Source organism: Corylus avellana, chromosome ca11 (assembly GCF_901000735.1).
Source record: "Corylus avellana chromosome ca11, CavTom2PMs-1.0".
NCBI lineage: Eukaryota > Viridiplantae > Streptophyta > Magnoliopsida > Fagales > Betulaceae > Corylus > Corylus avellana.
Window position 1 is genome coordinate 19690095 of NC_081551.1, and position 25995 is coordinate 19716089.

General features: G+C 33.4%; 1 protein-coding gene across 1 annotated transcript; it reads left to right on the plus strand.

The window, feature by feature from the left end:
- The first annotated feature begins 4093 nt into the window (after positions 1–4093).
- LOC132165731 (ethylene-responsive transcription factor TINY) lies at positions 4094–5093 on the plus strand. The gene has a single exon (XM_059576407.1). The coding sequence runs from the start codon at positions 4349–4351 to the stop codon at positions 5066–5068; it is 720 nt and encodes a 239-aa protein (XP_059432390.1). The 5' UTR covers positions 4094–4348; the 3' UTR covers positions 5069–5093.
- The last annotated feature ends 20902 nt before the right edge of the window (positions 5094–25995 follow it).

Sequence of the window (25995 nt, forward strand, 5' to 3'; positions counted from 1 at the left end):
ATCTTAACCGTTGTTTTTACTATAACATACATGTTATTATTTTAATAACAGCATGTAGGTCGGATCCAAAAATATGGTACAAAAAGCAGAACCAATGCAACATTAAAAGGGTTGATTGTCGGTGATTGTCATGTCAAAGAAGCAATGGGCTTTGATTTTCTTGAAAATCCCAATCATATTTTGTGATAATGAATTGGATAAGATATAGAAAGACTAATTAACCTTTTTTTAATTTTAATTTTTTTTGCTTTAGAGGACAATAATGAACTACTTAAATTGACGCAAATTAAGCCTAGCTAGCTAGATCTCTTGAGGCATTATCGTGCAAGAAAACATGTTACGTTTTCATAGATTACTCAAATTTTGATTAACTCAATCTCTGTACGTACCCACTATTTGCATGAAATTTATTATGTTAATCATGTATCTATTCAATCGCCACCATCGATAATAACACCTTCGCTCCACATCAGCAATCTGCACATCAACAACGTAAGAGTAGTGATGGAGAGAACATGGGCGTGATGCACGCCCATGTTTTTTAATATTTTTTCATGTATATTTTTTAATTATAATATTAAAATATATTATTTTAATATTAAAAAATATTAAAAAACACGGGCGTGCAACACGCCCATATTCTCTCTATCATCACTCCAACAACGTAATTAGAAATTGACAACAACAATACCACTGCTCCTTGCTAATCTCCTCAATCTCTCCGAAGTCTATCAATTCCAATGAATTCATGTGGCTTTTAAGGATATTCTTGCATATGATAAATAGAGATGAAGAGTAATCATGAGGATGTCATTCTCTTGTTTTTCTTGCATTCCTTTAAAATAGATGTGCCTTTTAAAATTATAATTTGATTAACATTACTGTTTTTTGAGTGATCAATAACTTCTAGAATTTGTACCTTATCATGAGCATTTTGAAGATTTTACCGTTACTATCGCGACTGTGACTATAAGTAGTTTGAGTAACGGGTTTGGCAATTCCCTCCTCTTTCCCCTTCTCTTTTTTCAACTTCTCCCACAAAAATATCAAATATATTTTCAAAACAGCTTTTTTTTCATTTTTCTCTCACAAAAGTCAATGTCTTTTTTCACTTTTACATTGCATCAATCACTTCCTGTTACTATTCAAATAAAAAAAACTCGCACTAAAAGGGTTTACCAACACTACCGTTATCTTTTTGCTCTTCGTTTATTGAGAAATGTTATGTGTTCTTTTAGTGCTCTCTTCGTCCTATGTAGATATTAGTTTCTAAAAGAACAAAAACCAAATGGGCCCTTATCATTTTCCTTGTTTACTTATCATGTACTTTGTAATGTGTTTAAATAGAATGAAATACAACATATACATCATTCTGCCAAAATTCAAAGTTACTATATTTTGTTTTTTTATGGTATCAGAGCCCAGGGTTCACACGCCAACCAAATATCTCAATGGCTAAATCAAGCATATAGCCACAATGTCCTCTGCCACTTCCTTCTCCATCCCTAACATAGCACACATTGGGTTTCAATCAAATCATTCGGTTCTCTATAATTTTGGAACTTCTACCATTGCTATCAATCGTGACTACAAATAGTAAGAAATGTTATCTTTAACTTTCACCTTGTGTATTTATCATACACTCTTGTAAACTCTCTTTAAATAGAATGAAATACAATAAATGCATTTTCTTTCTTCACTATATAGCTGATCAATGATCATCACTCCTGTCATGCACGAGCAAAATGTTGCAAATATTTTAGCCGTTTATCAAGCCCCCTTGACAAAAATGTGTGGCCCGTCAAAATCAAGGTTCACCTCCCCGGTACCCAAAATTTCCAAATTGCAGGAAGTGGGTCAAATTATAAATAAAATAAAATTACAATAATAACAGATGAGAACTTGTTTTCAACAGCTCGCAGTAGATAAGGTAAATTAATATTTTAACTTATTATTGAGACATTTTCAGATTTTGAAGGACATATTAGAGAGAACAAGTTAAGCCAATGCCATTGCTTTGGAAGGCCAAATTAAGTCGAGAGTAGTATATATATATAATCTTGGTGAAAAAAAAAAAATCAAAGTTAATTTTGGGGTCATTTAGATTAAATGTGAAGGGACCTTTTGAATAAAGCTTTGAGACAAGCTTGTCTGTACGTATTATAAAGAAAGGACATAGAAAAAGGGCAAGTATAAGTAAGAATGACATTTGATTCGTCCTAGAAATATTGAAATCATTTAGGCATCTGTCCACACTAGAATGCTTTTCTGATGTGTTTATACTGTGTTTTCAATTAATTACATTATGCGTCCACTCATCTAGAATCAAGATCCGTGCCACAAACGTACAAATTTCACTTCCCTTAGCTTAAATCAATCTTCTAATTAATATTGACTTATATAATATCTTAGAATAATCAAAATATCAACCATTAATAACTCCAATTGAAATCTACTACTTAATTTGATGTTCTGAGATCATATATAGTTCACTTTCCAAATCAATCTTCTACACAAAAATTAGCGGTAAAGATTGTAAATTTGAAGGAGAATCAAAGGGTGGTAATTCGTATTTGTGTATTGGGTTTGGGTCGTATCGATGCATGAGTATAAAAGTACTATATAGGTTGACCTTAACTTAACCCGTCTAATTATATGAGCTAGTCAAATATTTTAACTATAATCTATTAATTTCGTATTGGTAGGACGTGTTGGGTTTGAGTCGCGTTGAAATACGAGTATTAGATTAGTCATTAGTTTGTATTAGATTTGCGGGTCGTGCCCAAATTTGTCAACCCTAGAGAGCAATGGTTGCAAGATGGTATTAAACATCATCAATTATTGCTTGAACTTCTTTTAAGGCAGCCCTAGAGAGCAAATGTTACACATGACTTCCTGTACCGTTAAGTAGTTGTAATTCATTAAGAAGTGATCAATAATGCAGAGAAGACGCAGTGGTACATGATGGAATGATGTAATATTATTTTGGTGAGAACCCTAAGCCCGTTTGGTTACATCGTATTCAATTAGTGGTTGCAATTCATAAAGGAAAGGGTCAATTACAGTTGAGATGCACATGTGTTGCTAACTTGCTACCTAAGTACCATCAAGGTACCATTGCTGGAGGCTCAAACCAAGACTCCAATAACCCTTGGAAAAAGATCGATCAATGGGTTCATCTCATGCATCATGTAATGTAATATATCATCACCGGCACATTTATGCATCATGAATTTTCAACCCCCACCCTAATAAATTTAAAATTTAAGAGTTGATTGGACCGTCATGTCGAGGTTACAAAATAATTGAACATAATTGTACCATAAAAATATAATTTTAAAAATTATAAAATATATATATATATATATATATATGTGACTTTCTGGGTAAAGAGTACTAGCTAATACTATTTTCTGCCTTCATTGGTGTAGAATTATAAACATTATCCCCTCCCTCTCTCTCTCTCTCATTGGGACCAAATGAATTAAAAGGCCCATGTCGTGAATCATGAACAAGGTAACTTCTTTTCTGATCAGTCAAAGAAAGACTCTGATTCATACCAATAATAGTAAATAGGATGTAAATAATTAATACTGAAATTAAGGAAGGAGGGCAAAAGGGTCATTGTGTAGGGGTTGGTGAGGAACTAGAAAAGTGATAATTAATATATATATATATATGTTAGAGAAGAGATGGGTGAAAATGGAAGGAAAGATTAATAGAGATGGCACAGAGAATAGAAGGGTAGCTTATTGTTCAATGGAAATCTCCCATTAGCCGGCTCTGCCAGCCTGTTGTGACCTTTTAGACACTGATATATTGCTAGGGCGACTCTTTGATCATTCTCCTTAGATACCCCTAGGGTCACCATTTTTCTTTTCTTTCTTTCTCTTTTTAAGTCTTTTTCACCCTTTATGCAAAATTTAAATACGCATTATGTATGTGTATATATATATATGCATGTTGTTATGTACATGCATGGATGAGGATGATGATGATGATGGATGATGGGCCAGGCGTGTGGGACTGTGGGGGTCACATTGAAATAAAGCCGCACGTTGTCCTTGCTTCTTCTTGATCCTCCTCCTCTTCAGACTTCACCCCTAATAAAACCCACCCCATCACTCTTCACTTCCTCCTCATTCACTCTCTCTCACTTCGAAGCTCACAAACAGTCGTCTCTCTACAACTCTCTCTTTCTCTTCTGAGCAGCAACTGAGTGAGAAGTCCAAAGCCTGTGTTTTTTTTTTTTTTCTTTCTTTCAACTTTCTATTTATAGTAAGAAATCTTTATCTGGGGCTTATAAGCCCGGGAACGTTCTCCAACTGAGTTAATTTTTTCACGAGCAATGGCAGACCCGCCCAACTCGGAGACCGAGTCAAGCGCTAACTCGTTCTCACGTTCTCCATCTTCATCATCCTCATCTGGGTTATTATTAACAAGCTCAGCTCCGAAAGAGTCTGGGGAGGCAGAGCTGAAACGGCCGAAACGGGCCAGAGACAACAGCAAGCACCCGGTTTACCGGGGGGTCCGAATGCGGACATGGGGCAAATGGGTATCCGAAATCCGCGAGCCACGGAAGAAGAATCGGATCTGGCTGGGCACGTTCTCGACGCCGGAGATGGCGGCCCGGGCCCACGACGTGGCGGCACTGAGCATCAAGGGTAGCTCGGCGATCCTCAACTTCCCGGAGCTGGCGGGTTCGCTGCCCCGACCCGCTTCAAACTCGCCCCGGGACGTCCAAGCCGCCGCTGCCAAAGCCGCTTCGATGGAGTTCGAAGTTCCCAAAACGCCGTCGTTCTCGTCATCCTCATCGTCCTCGTGTGACGCGTCGACCTCGGAGGAGCTGAGCGAGATAGTGGAGCTGCCGAGTCTGGGGACGAGTTTCGAATCAGCCGAGTTGAGCAACGATTTCGTGTTCATGGACTCGGTGGATGGGTGGGTCTATCCTCCCCCGTGGTATCACAGCGGCATTGATGACTCTGCTTATTTTAGGGATCAGATGTCAATGACAGACGCAGAGTGTGTGATTCCAAGTAGCTTTGAGCCTTTATTGTGGCAATATTGACGAACCAACCCATTTTGTGTGTGCACTTTTTCCCTCTTTTCTTTTTTTATTTTTATTTTTATTTTTAGCATAAATTCTTTTGGGTTTTTTCTTTTTCTTTTTCCCTCTTTTTTTTTTTTTTTTTGTCTTTGTTCATGAATTTTATATATATGTGAGCCCTTTTTCCAATTTTCCTTGTAAAGGGCTAAATGCTAGCTACGTTTCTTGCTCCTCAAGTTTTTACCAGTGTTTGTATAGAGAAAGCTTTTACCTCTCTCATGCGCTTGTGACTCTCTGGCGTGCTCCTGTTACATGGTCCACTCTCTTAAAAGCCTCTCTCTCTCTCTCTTTCTCAAATTTCGCACGTCTTTTAACTTTTGGATAATGAGCCAATTTAAAGTAAGTTTGTAGCTTATGATTTTCTGCTTTTCCTTTTGAACCCTTGTGTGTTTTTGGCAGTTTTTGCTGTCACAAAATCAAAGGTTCAAACATTGGTAAAGCAAAGGAAAACACTTTCAACTCCCTCTCCTTCTCTCCCACGCTCTCTCAAACAACACATTTTTACCCGCAAAATTACGGGTCAAGCTTGCTTTAAGGGTTGGTTCTTCGACCCCAAGTTAGAGCTTGTAACAGTGATGTGAAAAGATGTTCAAAAGGATTTAAAAAAAAAGAAAAAGAAAAAACCCAAGTACGGAATTGGGAAGTTAAGTACAATTGATTGAAAGAATATACTAAGCTTGTGAATGAAATACATCAAAGGTTCTTCACATATATATGCAATTTAGATTAGGGACGGCAACAAGTTTGGATCATTTGAACCTTTCATAACTGTGAAGGAACAAATAGAAAGGGTTTTTGTTACACAAGCTTCCCTTGTTTTGTTAGAGGGACACCCTTTAGTGACAGTGGCTTTTCAACCACCCTATATTCGCTTCCTGATATGTTTATTATTAGAGGGAGATACATTTTTTTATTCATATAAAGTTTTATAATATTTTATGCTTTGGATATTTTTAGGTTTTGGACTATTTGAAGATTGCATTCCCTTTTATAGCTAAAAATGGTTCAATTTATTAAGAAATTAAGAGATACTCTTGTATTGAAATGGGATGATGTGAAATAAAGTTGACCCATTTCGAGGCTATCAGCATTAGTTATTATTTTTACACAATCCTCTTAAAATATTAGAAAAATGCTAATCTAATTCACCGGCCAAATGAGTTGTATCAAGATAAAACGCAAAAATTTAATTATTTAATAATTAATATAATAACAAATGAGTTAAAGATAAAACGTAAAAACTTAATTATTGAATAATTAACGTAGTAAATACGTTGTCAACCGCACGTAAACGAAGGAAAGAGAGGAGTCTTGTCGATGTCTCGGGAAGAAAAGAAAGCATATATGACAACACAAAGTGTACAGGGAGAAACAAGTAGACATTGTGTGGCCGACCTCCAATAATTACTTTCCGTCCAGCCAGATATGCCTCAAATCTCAAAAGCCTTTCTGATTCCAGTTCTCAGTCTACCAAGCCATGGCCACCCGCATATCATACTCACAATGAGATTGAACATTTAAAGATGCAATTTTGCAATCCCACATGTCTTTTGAAGAAGTAGCTCCCTTTGTCCCACTTTCCGTCCAAAAATTGCTGGAAATTCTTGGATGACGGAGCCAAAAAAAAATGGTTATAATTAGGAGTAATTTTACTTTAAACCCATAAATTATCAAGCAATTTGAAAAGTCTCGTAAACTTCAAAATCTTTGAATTTGAATCCATAAACTTTCAATTGTAATCAATTTGAACTCGTTCATTAGATTTTAAACTTTAAAAGTGAGACAATGATATTTATACCCCTAAATTTTTTATAAACTTTTAAATTTATCCTTAATTCTAAATTAAAAAATATAGTAAAAAAATAATGGATATTTTAGTCTTTTATGGGTAAATCAGGAAAGTTAATGGCTAAATCCTAAATCTGACCGAATGATTTAAATTGACTGCAATTGAAAGTTCAAAGGTCCAAATTGAGAAGTTTTAAAGTTGAAAAAACACTTCTCAAATCGCGTAGTAATTTAAAAGTTTAAAATGAAGTTACTCCTTAAAATTATTTTATCTCCACTTTTGTTTTGCTCTTTTTTTTTCTTTTTTTTTTCTTTTTTTTTTACAGTGAGAGAGAGATCTGTAGTTTTATCTGTGGCCCAAAAACTGGTGAAAAAAGAAGAGAGAAAAAAATGCATCATTGAGAGTTACTTTGAAATGGTGTCAATAACCCCACCAAAATTTTATAGAATTTGCACACATAACTAGGCAGCCCTACGTGGTGATTTGCAGCTCAAAAACTTTAGAAAGGACGAGCTGGACATCTGAAGTTTTTTTTGTTCATTTCTTAGCTTCTAACCCCCCCCCCCCCCCCCCCCCCCCCACACCTAAATTATTGAGGAGGACTCTCTAGGGTTTGGTGGACTTCATTACAAACAGAAACTTTATTTTATTGTTCCCCACCTAGAGATATTATTAATTTTATATATATATATTGAGTATATAGGTAAGTGTAAGTCAAAGTATCAGGACCCCATTCCATGGCTGATGGCTGTGAGACGTGAGAACCAGGCAATTGAAGGACCCCATTTCTTTGCTAATTAACATTGTCTTCCAAACGCCCAAGCACTAATATTTTTATGTGGTTGGAAATGGGAGCCTATAACTCTATCTATGAGATTATTTTACGGTAAATTAAACTAGCCTACGAATGAATAATCTTTTTTTCTTCTTCTTCTTCTTGTTTTCTCAAGATATGTTCTTGGTAAATCATCATTTATCTTAATGGTTTAAGTTGATAGAAAATGATTGACTGTGGAATATTTTAATTGGAATGAATGGCGAACTGTGGAGTCGGGAACGTTTGAACTCATTCTAATACTATTTCAGAAATTCATATGGAAATCATGGTTAATATTTATTTTTATAAAAATATATTCAACCGAATTTTCTCTTACCTATTGAACTACCTACATCCTAAACCATACATCAAATATTGTTGTAAAAATGAAAGTTTGGATTAAATGCAAAAAATAAATTCATCAATATAAAGCTTCTCTGAAATTGGTAGTTCTTTTAAGTATGAAATGACAAACTTTCTGCAAAAAAATTAACCTCAATTTTGCTGAGCTATTGATACAGCTGGAAGATGACTGGATGGACTTGATTTGTGTCATAAATTAATTAATATACAGAGTAATTAATAAAAAAAGAAGGACGGGGGGGGGTGTCTTATGATCTCATTTCTGGGCATGGTTATCAATAAATTTTTTATTTATTAACACAGGAGGGTTCAATTTAATTAATTAACAAATAAACTGGTTCGAGAAATGAGACATATTTATATTCTATTAGTACGATGAATTGCTATATAGTTTCTGACAATTCATTGTAGTTTTTCTTGTAATCAGCCACACGTGCACTTTAATTCGAAAGTTGACACTTGGTTATGAAGGAATTGATTGGAAATCACAACTGAAAGCATCTGGCAATGGCATGGGCATAAAATTTTTTTTCTGTCAAATTGAGTCAAAAAAAAAATCCTCCGAGACTCAGTTTGTTAAGCAAACATGTACCCAAGAGTTTTCTTCAACCAAGTATATTAAAAAATTATGTGATTAATTCTCACATGTTAATAATTAATAGATTAGGTTAGAAGAAAACTTTGACCGTGACGTGGTTCGCTCACCCATGAACCAATATGGGGTATCACCCTTCACTCTCTTCAAGTCTTTAATTAAGATGTGTTTAGGTCTAACTTCTAGTAATTAATCCTCATAGATCCCATGATTTAGTATTGCAATTAATAACTAATTAAGTAGGCTTTTGATTGGAATTAAGGGGGCATTATGTGTATATCCTTAATTACTCACAGATTATGTCCCCTCCCCCCTACTCTCATCTTCTTTCCTCCCCCTCCTTCTTGTTTTTTCCTTTCTTTTCTCTGTTTTTTTTTTTTTTTTTTTTTAATGGTTTTTTCAACCGGTCCAGTTGCTCTGGCCATCCCTTTGCTCATGGTGCACTGCCTCCGTCCGCCCTCCACCGTGTTGCGCCTCTTCACCTCCTTGAAATCAGTTGGGATTTAAATATAATTTTCCAAATCTACATCTAATCTCCTCAATTGGTTTCGCTCAACCACACTCTGACCCACCATGCTCCCTGGCTCCATAGCTGCCCATCGGCGCAAAACGGCTCCATCTGGTCGGCCATGTGCCGACCAGTGCGCTTCGCCTCCCTCGCCCTGGCTGTTATAGTTGTTTGATTTTTTTTTTTTTAATAAGGGTTTGACTTCTCCTTATATCTGCTTTCTTGAGCGATCTTTAGGATGAATGTTTTTGTCCTAACCTTTGAGTCGAGAAGGATTATTTTCAGTGTGAGTGTTTGCTTCCATGGCCGGAAAAATAAAAGTTGAAAATATGGGCTACTTATGTATTAGATTGAACCTGTCTAGAGCAAATATGTTCTATAACTGAAGTTTGGATATGAGTTAACGGATGTTGAAGTCATAGATAGGACATGATTGTAAGATTTTTAAGTTGTGTATCTATGACGTTGTAACCTCATAACTTTAACTATGATTTATCAAAATTTTATGCTCTTGATCTTTTTTCAATGAATGAATATGAAAGATTCCTTAAAAAAAAAAAAAAAATTCACAGATTATGTCAAAGGTATTATATAGAGATGGATCGGAGACTTGGTGGGTTTAAATTTATTAAAATGTGAATTAAAAAAAAAAAAAAATCCTGATTTGGGAGCGTAGCTTAGACGTAAAGTCAATACAGCATTTGGCGTGTAATATTCATCCTGCGAATCAAATTATTCTTTGTTAGAAAAAATTAATTACGTAATCGTCGTACAAGATCTTATAAGGACACTTCTTTTTTAAGTGTAACTGTCGCGATTCCCCGTCAGTCCGTCACCCAAGCTTCTTCGTACAGTATCAATTAATGTCATTCAAAGCCACATGCCTCTCCCCCGCTCCACTCGCTTTTTTTTTTTTTTTTTTTTTTTTAAATCGAAATTCATTAAAGCATAAGAAAGTTACACGACAGACACTTAAAGCTAAAAAATTTAGACATATAAACTCAATCTAAACAGACCACAGTAGATGAAGATGGAAGTCATCAGCAAATGCAACCCGAGAAAACCTCTGATGGATACTACCATCGAGAGTACGAATACTCCTATTAAGCATCTAAACTGACTTTCAAAATAGCCATGGAGATTTAGATGCACAGTAACCGTGGAAAAAAGGTTTTCTTTTGAAAAGAAAAAAACCACTTCAATTACAAAGAGTCTAAAAACACAAACAAGTTACAGAAAATAACCACAACAACATTACAGAAAACAAAGATAAACTAAAAAGATAAAAATGTCCAAAAAACAGCAACAATGAAGTAGTCGGAGACGCACAGGCCACAGCTCCACTCGCTTGCTTTGCTAATTCGATGGCGATCAAAACCATTTTATATATATATATATATTAAAAATAAAAAAGGTTAACATTGTTGATTAATTATTGGAAGTCTAACTAATTTCATTTTTTCATTGGCATATAAAATTTGAAAGGGGTTTGACTTTAATCAAGGAAGAGCTTAGGAAATAATTAATAGAAGGTAAACTTCACAAAACCCCCCAAATAAACTTCTATTCATTTTTTATTCGTTTTGAAATTATCCTTTTTAAAATTTAAAAACTTTCAATTTAGAGTATTTTTTATAATAAAAAAATGGTACTTTGGGAATTTTGAAAATATTTAACGAAAAATCGTTACGAATGAGAACAGTGTAAAAAATTGAAAGTTCGATACTTTAAATTAATAGTTTTTGAACTTAATTTAAAAAGGTAATTTCAAAGCGCGTAAAAGTTTAAAGGAGTTTAGTGAAGTTTCTCCGAGTAATATTGTTGGTCTTGCTGTACACTTTCTCTGTATCAAACAAAATTTAGTTTGTTAAATTGACTTTTTTTTTTGTGAAAATATTTTTCTGTTTTCAAAATTCTAAAAACACTTGTTTCTACACCATTAACAAATAATTCACAAAAAAAAAAAAAAAAAAAAAACCATAAAAAAGACACTTTACATTTATATCACATAAAACACTTTATTAATTTTAAAAAAAATATATATTTATCAAACTAATCAATGGATAATCTTTTTTGACATTGTGCCACGTGCATGTCGCGGACATGCATGCAGTGCCACAAATGTGTCGCGGGCACCTCTGTCAATAAAAAAAAAAAAAAAATTAAGATAAACGTAAAGAAATATTGTGTGCTCTGCTCCGGCTCTCGCAAGGATGAAGAAGCCGTACAAAAAGAAGAGAAAAAAAAAATGATATGAATTTATTATTAAAAGCAAGGTGTTTAATTAATTGACGTGGTTAGTTAACTTAGTTCTTTTATTAAGGCATTTGAAGGTAGTTGGGAATGATTTGATGGAACGTAGAGAGGGCCTTGAGGGTTGAGCACCATGGAATTATCGAGAGGCCACGAGTTGTAGTAGTGAGCTGCGCTCTCTCAATTCACATTTCCTACGCAAAATGTGTCCAAAGATGGGGATTCTGGGCCCTCCTTGTGCCCATAAAAGACGAAAGGCGTATCAATGATGCCTTTCCACTTCTGATTGAATCGACGCTTCGAATTTATTCCGCTGTTGCCCTTCTAACATCAACCACTAGCGAGCTACCCACAAGTACTTCCGCCTCCGTCCTTTAACAACATTTTTGGACAACATTTTTATTTTTCTACCTAAATAATAATAATAACATTAACAAATAACTAAATACAAAATACTCAAAATTACTTTTATCTTTACGTTACATTAAAGAGCCAAAAAAAATAATAATAAAACCCCTTTATTGTGGTCTTTCTCAGGGACGAAGCCAGCCTTAAGAATGGGCAGGGACCATGGCTGAAAAAATTTAATAAGCACGGGCCAATTAGCCAAAAAAAAAAAAAATTAACCATAAAAAATTGTTTTTACCTCCCTTTTTTTTCTTTTTTCTTTTTTTTTTTTTTTTGTCATTTGGGGGGTGGGGTGAGGAGGGCCTGGCCCTGGCAGTCCCCCGCTTCCTCCATCCCTGGTCTTTCTTTCTTCTTCTTCGTCTACGTTTTCTCCCATTTTCATATGGTACAACTACTTTTTCATCCTCCTTTATATCCAAAAGTATTTTATTAATGTTGTATAAGACATGTCGAGTGTTGTGACTCAATAATTTTAGGGTCATAAAGAAGCATAAAAATAACAAAATATAAATAACTCAATTATCACATTAATAGGACACCAACACAAGACAAAACATTAAGCTTACTTTTAGTGACATGGGGTTTTTGAAGTAGAAGTGCCAAAATTAAAACCCAACACACACACTTATCACCAAGATGTTTAAGAGAATTTAATAAACATGCAAGTTTCAAGAAATCAATCAAAACAATTTAATAGTTAAAGATTCATTTTTTTTATGGTCAACCTCAATCAAATCAAATCCAATGATGTGTTCTTGTTATTCCCTTTCGTAAATTTGAGAAACTTTCTAAGCTTTTTGGGTAGTAGAAAAAATAAATACTATCTTAGATGAGTCCTCATCAGAGGAGAGGAGACAGTCACCTTTTCTTTGAGGTCTTTAAAGCTAGAATTTTATTCTTAAGCCGAGGCAAGGTAAATCCATCGTTCTGAAGAGACCCAACAAGCTCTTTTACTTTCTTTTCTATGGCAATCACCCACCTTAGGTCTAGACCTCTAGGTAGAGACATCAAGATTTTTCCAACAATCGTATCTTTCTAGCGCTTTCGATAAATGTCCCACTACGATCGATCAAGCCAATAAATCCACACAGAGTGAACTAGACTCTGATATCAATTGAAAACAAAATTTTGACCCTAAACAAAACCCAAATATAATTTATGCTGAAAATAAGCCCAATTAAAAAAAATTAGCAAGCACAAATAACAACGTAATTTAGCACAGATGCATGCAACAAGCAAATTTGTTGATTAGGATATGAAATATTTTGAAAAAAAATTATTCGAAGGTAGCAAAACTCGAGTCGAGCCACCAACCTAAATTATAGGTGATGGCGGGAGTAGTTTGTAGGGCTATTAAATTTGGAGGGTGTGTTCGGCAAAAGGAGCGGACTGGACCGGACTCAAAATCTCAAAAAATTCTTTCTAAAATCAACCACAACATTCTTATTTTTTATATCACATCAATCACTTTTTATTATTATACAAATAAAAAAATTATTACAAAACAAATTTTTCTATTTTTTTAAATAAGTATTCATATATATATATATATATATATCAATCAAATTTACTAGAATTTTAATGAACTTTTCTAAGTCTACGTCTTTGCCAGACGTAGCCTTGAAGGACAAAAGCAGGGGGACCCAAATGTGGTGACGCGATGAAATCAACAGTGAAGAGTGCATGCAGTAGGGATAGGGATAGGGCTTGAAGAATTGAATGGACGATCCACTCACAGTGAGTGCGCGCACAATGATGCGTTGTCATTCCGAGATAGTTGTTACGTGTATCCCCAAATTAAATGCGATACAAAAATTAGGGCACATCCCAACAGACTTCTTTAAATATTTCAGCGGCCCCGATCTTCTACCTATGTCACGTACCACTCCTGCCTACTAGCTTACTTTATTTTACTACACTCTCCATGTGGCCCATTTGATGTTGATCATCTTTTCTTCTCTCGTTAAATTCTCCGCCGCCTTAATGGTATTTTCACAAGAATAAAAATGTTAGGTGTTATTTTGATTTTATATGAATATTTTTTTTTTTTAAAAGTGAATATTTTTATTGTTTTTTTTTTTATATAAAAAAATACACACTTAGAGAACATATAGCATTTCTCATATATATTCTGTCACAGCAAGTCTATGTGTTCAAAACAAGAACATTTTCTTTTTTTTTTAGGGGTAGGGGGCGGGGGGTTTTAGTGGGTAAATAATAATATCAAGGACACAAGTGATCAAAGATGTAACTGAATTCAGAATATTTAGTGTAAATATGAGCGTACGCTTCATAAAAGAAACTTCACTTTAAACTTCTAAACTATCACGCGATTTGACTAACCTTCGAACTTTGAAACTTCTCAATTTGGACCCTTGAACTTTCAATTACAATCAATTTGAACCCTCCGTTAAATTTTAAATATTAAAAGTGATATAATGACGTTTATACCCTTGATTTTTTTATAAAATTTTAAATTTACCCTTAATTTCAAATTAATTTTTTTAAAAAAAAAAAAATTTAAATAAAAAGAAAATTGAAGGATAATTTTGTTTTTTAAGAAGTTTTAATGGCAAAAATTGACGAAGGAGTTCAAATTGATTGCAATTGAAAGTTGAGAGGTCTAAATTGAGAGGTTTCAAAATTTGAGGATATGTCAAATTGCATTCTAGTTTAGGGGTATAAAATGAAATTTCTCCTAAAAATAACCTAGTTTATTCACAAGAAAAGTCCGGGATAAACTTACAAATCCATTTTGTTGTCATGCAAAATCACTATAATATATGGCAGCCTTTGTATGGTGTAGTAAAATGTCATCTTATTAGCCGAAGATAGAGTTTGCGGCGAAACTGATGTTAAGGTATAATTCAACTGTCTATGAGAAAGAGCGTTTGCGATTTCAACCGTTTGGACCATTACGAACAGATGATAGATTGATAGTAAATTAATATAATTCAATTGCCTTTGAAAAATAGTGTTTACAATTTTTACTATTTAAACGTTTAGGAATCGGTGATAGATTGATAATAGATTGATAATAGATTGATAGATAGACGTATCTAATCTCCCGATGACAAGACAATTGACAATTAAGAATAAAGTAAGCATTACTTTGTACACCTCATTGGTGCCGGTGGTTGGCAGCGCACCACTCTTTACGCTGGAAGCACCGGTTGTTAAAAGTCTTCTAAATATGGCGGCTGATTTTGGTACAATTTAGCAACAAAGTCGTCGCTCATAATTATAACTAATTCTAACAATTTATTAGCGAATTATGTGAGCTATGATACATGCTGAGCTCATAGAATTTATGACAATATATATATATATTTCCCTATTTAATTTTTTTTTTTTTTTTTAAGTGAGAAATGTTGTTCATCTTTCTTATTTGCATGTCTTAATTAAAAACCGAAGTAGCAAAATATATTTAAGGTATAGTAAAGTTTGACTTTATAAGGAAATTAATGTTATTCTTGTTAATAATTAATAAATTACAATTTATTAGGGCATTTTTGTTTCTCAAGTGGTTTTTTAATACTATTTTTTAAGATATTTTGGGTTGGTTTGATATGTTTTTTAGAAGTTGTTATTCTTATTTAGGTTAAAAAAATGTTTTGATGTAATATACAAGTGAAAGTAATTTTGAATCTTTTGCAAGTGTTTTATGTGTTAGCAAACAAGGCCTTTATTTCTTAAGGTGGTCTTGGATAAAATTTTACTACAAAATGGGTTATAGGAGTGGCTACAAGTCTACAACCCTAAAAAGTAACATGTCTAATCTCTAAAAGTGATATGTGTTACTTAGCATATGAGAAACACTTTTCTTCTTTTAAATAGCACGTGTTTTTATCCCATATTTTTTATGACATTAAAAAAAAGAAAGTATGTATTTAAAGGACATATACTAAATTAGAAACTCTTCAAACCCAAGTTTGTATATATAAAAATAAATAAATAATATTCATTTCATCTTTGAGGGCCTTAAAACTAGGGGTGACAATTCATTTCCGTGTGTTCAGTTCGTGTTGTATTAAGGCATAAGTATAAGATTATACATGTTAATTCTAATCAGACATATTCAATTAAATGTGTCAAATCTTTTAATCCTAACATTTTAATCTTGTATTGAGTTCGTATTAGGTTCACCGATCATGTAAAACATTGCTAATCATCATTATGTCGTATGTCGATGCATAAATATAAAACCAAATAAGTTAATTATAATTAATATAATTATATGAGTCAAATTTAATGGTTTTTAACTCTTTAATTTTGTGTTAAATTTATGAGTGAAATATCTCGCTTTAGTTGCCTAACTTTGAGCCGCCGCCCCCCTCCCCCCTGCATGTCATCTAAGAATATCCTCAGAGCGGCAACCAAGATATTTGACATGATGATTGAATGACAATTGACATCGATCCCGATAGGATGAAAGAGAAAAATTACTTGTATTTAATAGAAGAAAGAAGGAAAAAACACCAATCTTTTTGTCAAAGTCGTACGATATATATGAACCAATTGTCTATACAGATGTTGGAGGATATTTTAGTTGAAAAATTGAAAAGATGAAGAAGGTGATTGGCTCGGGGTGACATCTTATAAGATTATTAGCTCACTGCTGGCATGGATATTTTATTAAAAGGATATGGACCACGTCATCATCCTGTTCCTAATTAACATATCTATTAAGAAACAATAAAAATTTCTTGTGGTTACTTTCCCTTATTTGGACGCAGATTAATTTCCCTTTAAACTAACTACTTTTATTATTTATGAATCAAAAAGAAAGATAACAGTACTAGCTATAGAGGTGTGAGGTGTCTGAACCTTATCCATGGTGTCCCTCAAACACAACAACTATGGTCTTCGGCCCCACACCTCTCAAGATGGACAAAAAAAGTACTGAAACATCTAATCTTGTTCCCGGAGATAAAAAAAATCGTTAGTTTGTAATCATGAAATTTTGTTTTAAAGCATGATCACTTAGTCTACGACTCTTTTAATTTGATTGCAACTATTAACCCAATCATGAATAAATTCTTACCCATAACACAAATTAGAGGTTATCACTTCTGATGATGACGTAAGACGATATTTACGCATATTTTACTATTGTTACTTACTCTTTATATATATATATATATATATATATATATAATCAGAATCAATTGAATATCAGAATCAATTGAATTATTATCGAATCAGAAATTTCTTGCAAACTTTCCGCTGAATTTATTTTTGCTTTAAACCTGCGAGACATGCGCTTTTGATTATTATTACCAAGTCTTCACGTTTACAAATCTCTTGGCTTATTGCTTACGTTAAAATTGCAATCAAATCTATAGTTTGCAAGCAGAAAAGTTTGGTTTGGTTTCCTATTCATCTCCATGTGAAAGTTTTACATGCATGGTATATATGCTCCATGAGAAATCGTCAAACCATTTTATTTCCATCCTCCATGAAATATTGTTTTACATGCATGCTCCATGAGAAATATCTCTAGTCTCTAGATACTTGAGTCTTATCTAGGTTTCTTGTTGTCTTTAGTGCTTCGAGTGTCACCTTTACATCATTTGTTTCTTTCTTTTCTTTATTTGTTTTTTGTTTTTGTTTTGTTTTTTGTTTTTTTTTTTTGTGTGTGGGGGTGGGGGGGGCGGCTGCTTATGTCGTATTGACAGCTGTCTGTCTCAGGTCAATGCAAGGTTTTACTGCTTTACCTCTTCTGGATTCTCCTTAAAAAGGAGAGAGAGTGTGTGTGTGTGTGGGTGTTTGTACGTTAACGTGTAAAATCGTACGAAAAATTTGGATCTTCTTCGTTCTGACAAATTAGAGAAGCATACGTTGCAAGTCCATTGTATTGGTACGATGGTGTCTTGTTCGACTGTTTCCCATAAAAAAACATAGGAGAAATGCTAAACAACTTAACTCACTTTTTCTCGAATGATCTCGACCAATCCATAAATAAATAAGTTTAAGATTTGATGTTTTTTTTTCTTCAATTGTGCGGTTCAAATCATTTAAAAAAGGGAATTTAGAAAAAAAATGGTTTGAGTGTTTAGCATTTCTTAAAATACAATAGTAAACGTGTTTTCGCCTAGCAATAAATTAATTTTCGTTATACTAATAAGAATAAAAAATTTTCATTTACGTCTTCAAGAGGTAGTTCAATCCATTAAGACTTTCGCCTAATTTAATGGAGATCATTAATTCAAATCCTCTTCCATATTTTTGTGCGAACATATAAAAAAATAAAAATAAAAAAAAATTCTTCACACGAAGAAAAAAATGATGAGAAGATATATGAATGTGGATAAAGTTTGTGATCGTAAAATCTTAATTTAGAAGTAGAAAGGCAATGAATAGGACAGCCTTGCTACTCATAATAATAAATGCTTGAGTTTAAAAAAACTTTATTGAACTTAAATGGGGAAACGAAAGGTCATAAAACTTTCTTAAAATATCTCTCTTGTCCCCTCTAGACACTTATTAGTTATTAAAAATAAGATTAATTAAAGACATGGCATAACATGACATGATTTCCTCAAATGTTATTTTGGCTAATTGGGGCATGCTAAAATGGGAGGAAAAAGAGTAATTTGGTGAGTTACTACAAGAGCATTCTCATTTGACTAGCTAGCCAAATATTATTTTGACTAGTGGGATGTAAAAATTGGAGGAAAATGAACTGCATCTGTCTCGGCAATTTGAAGAAAAAAAATGAAAAAGTGATGTATTTGAATGAGTCTCTATGGAGCAGATCTATTATAATATCTGAAGATTAGTTATGAGTTAGCAGATCTTGTTTGAGATTGGATTGGTTATATCTTTGACGTTTGTAATCTCGTAGTTTCGGCTATGGTTGCTTCAGAGCTTTTTGCTTTATATTGTAAGAGTTTTATGCTCGTATTATCTTTGAATGAATGTGATTGAAATGTTTTTATTTAAAAAAAAAAATGAAAAAAGTGGGTAATTAAAATAAAAAATGTGATTTTTTTTAAAAAAAATTAAAAATAAAGAAGAAATTTGCTAGTGGTATGTGAATATATGGTTTAAGTAATGTGTATGTTTGTGCAACGTTGAACACCCTCTTCCATCAGTATGGCTAACATGCGACCTGCTGATTACCTAGACTATATTTTAATAGATCTTTACATTCCAAATATGGCAAATAATCTCTAAACTTTCTTACTCTATATAGGATGACTAACATTGTAATTAAATTAAATACAAAAAGGTTGTCAGGCAAGTAACTGAAAGACAGAAACAGAGAGAATAAATTGTGGTCGTATAGAAGAAGAAGAGATTCTTAAACCTTGGACTCTGTTATGATTATTTAGATTCTTAAATAAGATATTCTTAAAACTTTATTTTCTATGAGGAAAATTCGAGTAATGTTATTTTTTACGGCCATTTCATACTAGCTAATGTGACTTTTGTCTTAAGTGATTTTTTATAGAAAAATGCTACGATTCTTCTTAGTGTTCTCCTCATCCTATGTGTATATTGTTTTATAAAAAAGATGAAAAAAAAACTTACCCCATGGCCACTAGACCCTCATATTTTTTTTTAGAAAATAATATCCACGTAGAATAAAGAAAACACTAGGAATAACAATAGCATTTCTCTTTTCCGTATTAATTAGTCACTTTTTTTTTTTTTAAAAAAAAAAAAGGTATTAACCATTTAAAACATGTCACGTTAGCCGATATAAAATAAGTGTGAAAAATTACACAGAAAACCTTGTATCTCATTTTTCTTTGAGTAATACTATACTTTATACTCATTTTATCACTCACTTTACACCGTTGACGTTGTATAAGTTGAATGGAAGTAAAATGTTTTGTTCTTTTAAGTGGTCATTCAACATATGTCATGACGGCTAATGTAAAGTGAGTGATAAAATAGATGTGAATAATATGGGATATGTTTGGCAACACACTCTTCTCCTTTCTTTCTTTTTATTAAAAAAGTAACCTATTTTTTTTCTTATTATTGAACAATTTTTTTTCACTTTTCTCTTACAAAAAATTCACAACCAAACTCTTGCCCAGGTTTATTGTCCTTATTTTATTAGCCACGAAACAAATTTACTTTGTATCTAATAAAAACAAGAAAATCTTTTGTCAAAGTGGCACGACATGAACCAATTACCTAAGATGTTGGAGGACATTTTGGTTGAAAAAGGAAAAGAGAAGCTTAAGGAAAAAATAACGGCATAACGTTTCCTTATTTGGACACATACTTCCCTCAAAAAGAAGTACTGTTTACTTTACTTATTGGTTTATCTGTTTTGCTTCATTTATTGATCTCTCAAAAAAGAAAGAATGAGAAACATAACACCAGAATATAGTTTCATCAAATTGAGAAGGGTGAAGAAGGAGGTAGAAGGTTTTTTGTTTTTGTTTTCCTTTTTGTTTTTAAGGATGTTGATGGTGTCTGAACCTTATCTTGGTGTCCCTATAAGTCCAACTTATCATAGTCTATGGCACACATCTCAAGATGGACAAAAACAGTGAGACGTCTAATCTTGTTCATGGGGATAAAATCATTAGTTCCTAATCATCATATCTTGTCTTAAACCAAGACCATTAATTTAGACAATGACTCCTTTAATATTGGAACTATTAACTCAATCATATATATTCTCTCACCCAACACATGGTTAAAACTCCATCTAATCAAACGTAAAATATTTTTAACCATTTTTTTTTTCTTTTTAAAGTTTAGGTTGTAAGGAAAATAGTAGTATGACGACTTGAGAATGAAAAATTCAAACTAGAAAAATTGTTTACAAAGTTTAAAAATAGACACGATTTTTAAAAATTAAACAAACTTCTTTAGCCAAAACAATACTAGCTAAGAGCATGTTTGGAATTGCGTTCAAAAAAGTATTTTTAAGTCAAAAAAAACTTTTTTTTGACAAAAATTTTATTTTTAAGCTTTTGCCAAAACTATATTTTAGCCATTTTAAGACTTTTTCGACCCTAAAATTGCTTTCAATTTATTTATCAAACAAATACTTTTTTCTTTAAACGAATTTTTTTAAGTGTTAATTCACTTTTAAACCTCTCAAACGCGCATCTAAATAAGGCCTAAAACATACTGAAAAGCTGTTGGGACTTCCCTTTCAAGCTCCATTGTTTTACGTGGACACTGTGAATCTTTATTTTATCCTTAAATCAAACTCTTATCTCCATTTCTTGGTACCTTTAGTGATTTGAGTGTTAGCTTTACATTATTTGTTGCTATCTGGCCTTTTTTTTTATCTTTTTTTTTTGGGGGGGGTTGGGGGGATGTCCTATTCGTATCTCCCTTTTGCATTAAGCACCAGCTTTTTTTCGACCATAAATGGAACCGTTATATATGCGGACATAAATTTCCTTGGACAATTTCATAGAATAAATTAAAAAAAAAAAAAAAAAAAAAATTTATTCCAACCAAATTTAGAGGAAATTTATGTCTCAAGGTTAGGGACTGCCATTTACTATTTGTATACTGCAAATTAATAGTTTAGAAATACATTGAAATGCTTGCCTCAACAGATTTTGTAGTAACAATATAAAAGAGAAAACTTAATTAAAGTAATTAATTTTTATTGGTGGAGAATAAAGTTTATCGTACAAAACTTGAAAGATGACAATGAAAAGGAAATGATTTTTTGAAATACTACAAAAAAAAGAAAGATTGAGACAGGGTTTGAAATAATGGAGAAACTGATCACGAGGCCATGGTGGTATCTCAATAATTAATAACCTCGAGTAATTGTCTTTTGAAATATTATTCTTTGGACATTGCATAGGCTAACTGAACTTGAGTGTGACTCTTTAATTTGTGATGTAAATAAAATGGCAATAATTTTGGAAAAGTTGCAAGAGGTGAAGGAATTTGGTAATTTTTTGATAAATTTTCAGGAATTTCCCTCAAGTGCTGTACACGGTGGGAGAGATCCATTGATGGTATTGAAGACCCATAAAACAAAAAAAAGGTCCCTTTAGATCTCACCGAGGCAAGCACCTGCATGCCCGTTCGGAGTGATGGTGATGGGTCGGTGGTGGTGGTGGTGGTGGTTTTAAGGGGTTGAAAGCAAGATCCACTTTAGCTTTGAAAAGAGATGTTCCCGCTACTTTTAAATGGCATCAAACAATAAATCTTTCGAACGTTTGGTTTAGTCTCCTCAGAGTTTAAAATGGTGACGTTTGGGTTAAAAATAGCCCAAAACAATAATGGATGTTCATTCAATTACAGAATATGTGCTAAAACTACAGTACATAAGCCGGATCCTGTTATTAAACGAGGAGGGAGAATAATCTCTTGGGCTTCAAAAGCATTCCACCATTGATAAAACCAAGTGGGAAGTTGAGTAATTTCAGCCTAAAGGTTATTTTGGTAGAGGAAGGCATGGTACCAAGTATCAACATAATAATAGTAATTGTAGAATTGGGGAGTAATAATTATTATATATGACTTATTGCACTATGAAGGAGTAATATGATTGCTTAATTGTGCGTTTGGAATAAACAATTTTTGATTCATAGAGATCAAATTCGCAAGAATTATATGAGAGAGGATAACTGATCAATTAGTATCAACGAGGATAAATTCATAAAAACATTAGGTTTATTAATATCTACTGGTTTAAAAGCAAATTTGGGGGAAAAACTTTGGAGATAATTAATTATTCTAAGGTCATTAATTTTAGAAAGTTCAAGTTCAAGAGGGAAAACAGTGGCCCAATTACGTTTAATAAATTGTAAAACTGAAGAGGTAGGGTTGAGTAATTGGTTCAGGTGATAATTTATTTACCTAATTTTATCATGATAATTTCTTGGATTAGTTGTTCATTTGAAACTGTTACAAGTGCTTAACTCTTTAATCTCTTGTTTTATTAAATTTATTTATGTAATGTATATCTTGTAAAGATTGTGATTCTCCTTCTTCTTCTTCTTCTTTTATTATTGTTATTATTATTATTTTTTGGAATTTATTCATTATTTCTGTAAAACAAGTGAACCTGAGAACACGTAAATTAGATTCCTTGCTAGCTTTAGTGCTTTGAGTGTCAACTTTAGATTAATTGTTGCTATCTAGCTAGCCTTTTCTTTCTTTTTTTTCTTTTCTTTAGGGGAGGGATGTGTCATATTGCTGTCTCCCTTTAGAATTAAAACACTAGCTTTTTCGACCATAAATCACACGTTATAGATAAAATGAAGCATGGTTGGGGGCATATTTGCTATCACTGTCTCTGTTTTGCATGAATTAAGGTTTAAGCACCAAGTTTTTCGACCAATTGGATAATACAATATAGCATTAAGACTAACAGCAGTTCAATGCAGGCATTATACTACGTCTCAATCGATCTCCTAATTTTTGCTCAAATAATTGAAACTTGAAAGCAAAAAGATAGGTGTACTTGGAATATTCTCTTCTTTTTGACCCCATTACAGAAAGCATTCGTGTTTTGTCCAAGTCCAATGTATTTGTACATGCAATGGTACATGCATGTCTTCTTTCTCATCGATCAACAACGTGTTTCACACAAAGCAAACAAGTTCTCGTCAGTATTTGGTTAAATCAAATAAATTCATTACAACATGAGAATTATATCCTGAAACCAATACGTACAAATTCTTCACTTAGCCAAAAAAAAAAAAAAGAAAAAAGAAAAAAAAAGAATCATTATATATAACATATATGAACCACACTATACAAGAGGCATGCATGCATTCGAATCCATGGATTAATCAAGCAGCATTGATTGAAGTGAACACGATCTCTTTACTTGGCTAAGTCCATGATTTCATCATTCTTTCTCTTACTCTTTCCTACACACTTTTCCCTTATCGATTTGATGTCCATTTAAAGTAATTACTGTTGGTCTGCAATCATTTTTCACGTTCAATGCAATGCAATGCAATGCAGCAGATTAATTATATTATATTATATATAGGAACTCCATAATCATAAAGATTTGAAGTAACGACAGGCCCCGCCGACTATATAGAATGATGAAAGCAGTCCTTAGCACAATCATGAGGTTTCTCTCTTCTTTCCTCGTCGTCTTCCTTGGTTTTTTTTTTTTTTTTTTTTCTTCTTCCTCCTTTTTGTCACAACCCAATAACCTTAGCTCCGGCCAACTCCTCCTCTCTATATGCTAGCCACCTTCACCACCTCGCTAGTAGCCTCTTCCATCATGTCACTTGCCGGTGTTAGAAAACCTATCATATTTTTCAGAATCAATGAAATGCGAAAAATAACAACGCAGAAACAAGTAATCACAAAACATAGAGATTTACGTGGTTTACCACTAAAGATTACGTTTATAGATTTTCAGCAAGATTTTACTATTTCTTAAAAAGCAATACAGGAACCGCTAGTCACATACAGGGATACATAAATTGCATAAAACCCTATATATATACATATATGTAAACAGAACTTAATAATGAAAAGAAGAAGATGATGATGGATTTTTTTTTTTTAAAAAAAAAGAAGGTATATGTTATTTCACCACTAACTGTTACATTTTCTAGTCCAAATTGAAGAATGCATGCAGCCACATAATTTAGGGGTCGTACTATATATATTTTGACAAAAATAGTGAGGGAGGCGCATAGCATTTTTGTTGAAGGGAGTCATTCATGTTAATGAATTTCTAATGGGTACAGAAAAATTATGTAGACTCGGCTAAAACTTTCCTTTCCTGAGGCTACGTATAGACGAGATGCAAATGTCTCATCTTTACCCAATCGTACGTCTGGCACAAAATTAAGTAACTTCAAGGTTCATGACAAATGTGGGGAAAAATTTACTCTAGTGTGTTTCGTCCTCTTAATTAATTTTGCCGAGCGGAGGACTATGGCAATGATGATATATATTACTAAGTGTATGCAAGTTTATTTCCAAGATTTTCATAGTAAACTAGATTATGATGCTTTTCAAGATTGGCTCATGGCACTTGACGATTACTTTGAATGCATGGTTCAAAATGAGGAATGACGGGTTCAATTTGTCAAGATGAAACTTAAGGGGCAAACTCAAGTATGGTGGCATAGCATCGAAGAACAGTTGTATCATCTTTGATAGGGGTGTCAACCCGATTCGATTTTTCAATTTTTGGCCAAAACTAGGAACTAAAATTGGAGTACCCGGTCCAGGGGAACCGAAACTGGGGTACCCGGTCCAGGGGAACCGGACCGGGACCGGGGTTCCCAGAACCGAGGGAACCAGGACCCCGGTTCGGTAACCAGTTTTTATATATATTAATTTAATTTTATATATATATGCACCCGGTTTTGGTAACTCGGTAAAAACCGGGGACCGGAATTGGAGTGCCCGATTTTTGGTTTTTCCAAACAGAAATTGGAACTGGGTCTCCAGTTTCCCGTTTTTCGGTTTTTCAGTAATTTTTGACACCCCTAGTCTTTGACAACCACCCATCAGTTATTGGGAGAAGATGAAACTTTGGTCGAAGGAAAATATTTTATGACCTACATTCACGATTAAAGCCTTAGAAGCTACATATTACTCTTACTGTTAATAAACTCCACTCTTAAGCCTTCAAATAAGCCTTAGAAGCTGTCACCAAGATTTAGAGGGCGCGAATCGACCTGCTCGCAATATTTTTCATTGGACCGCTACCACCCGTTGAACTGGCAGCATTTTTACTGATTTGTATTTCTTGTTAGATCTCCTCCTTGATTGTAACAAAAATCCACCGTGGTAGTACTGTTTTTGAAGCCTCGTTTTTTTTATTGGCTTTGTCTTTTGTACTTGTACTTTTGTTTGATTTTATTAAAAAAAAACGAAATCAAGAAAGAAACTAATCAATAAAGACCCACGTGAATTTTTGACCTCAAGTTCCACAACATTAATACATTCATCAAAAATAACATGACAGATAAATGCCATAAAGTCACTTTAGCCCACAAACCATTAAGCATATAAATAAAATATACATGCATATATAACAAATTAATAAACCCAAAAAGAACATGAATGCACATGATGCATGCACTGATGCACATGCATGGAGATGGAGGGGCCGCGCCGTCGCCGGGGGAACCGTTCTGCGTAGCTGTCACTGTAGCCGAGGCCAGTGAAGCAGTGAATGACGGTGGTGGCGGACACTGACCCATTGACAGCGTCTGTCGGCATT

What these genes read in the sequence shown, in the direction of transcription:
- LOC132165731 (XM_059576407.1), top strand. Translation starts at nt 4,349, where the DNA reads ATGGCAGACCCGCCCAACTCGGAGACCGAGTCAAGCGCTAACTCGTTC.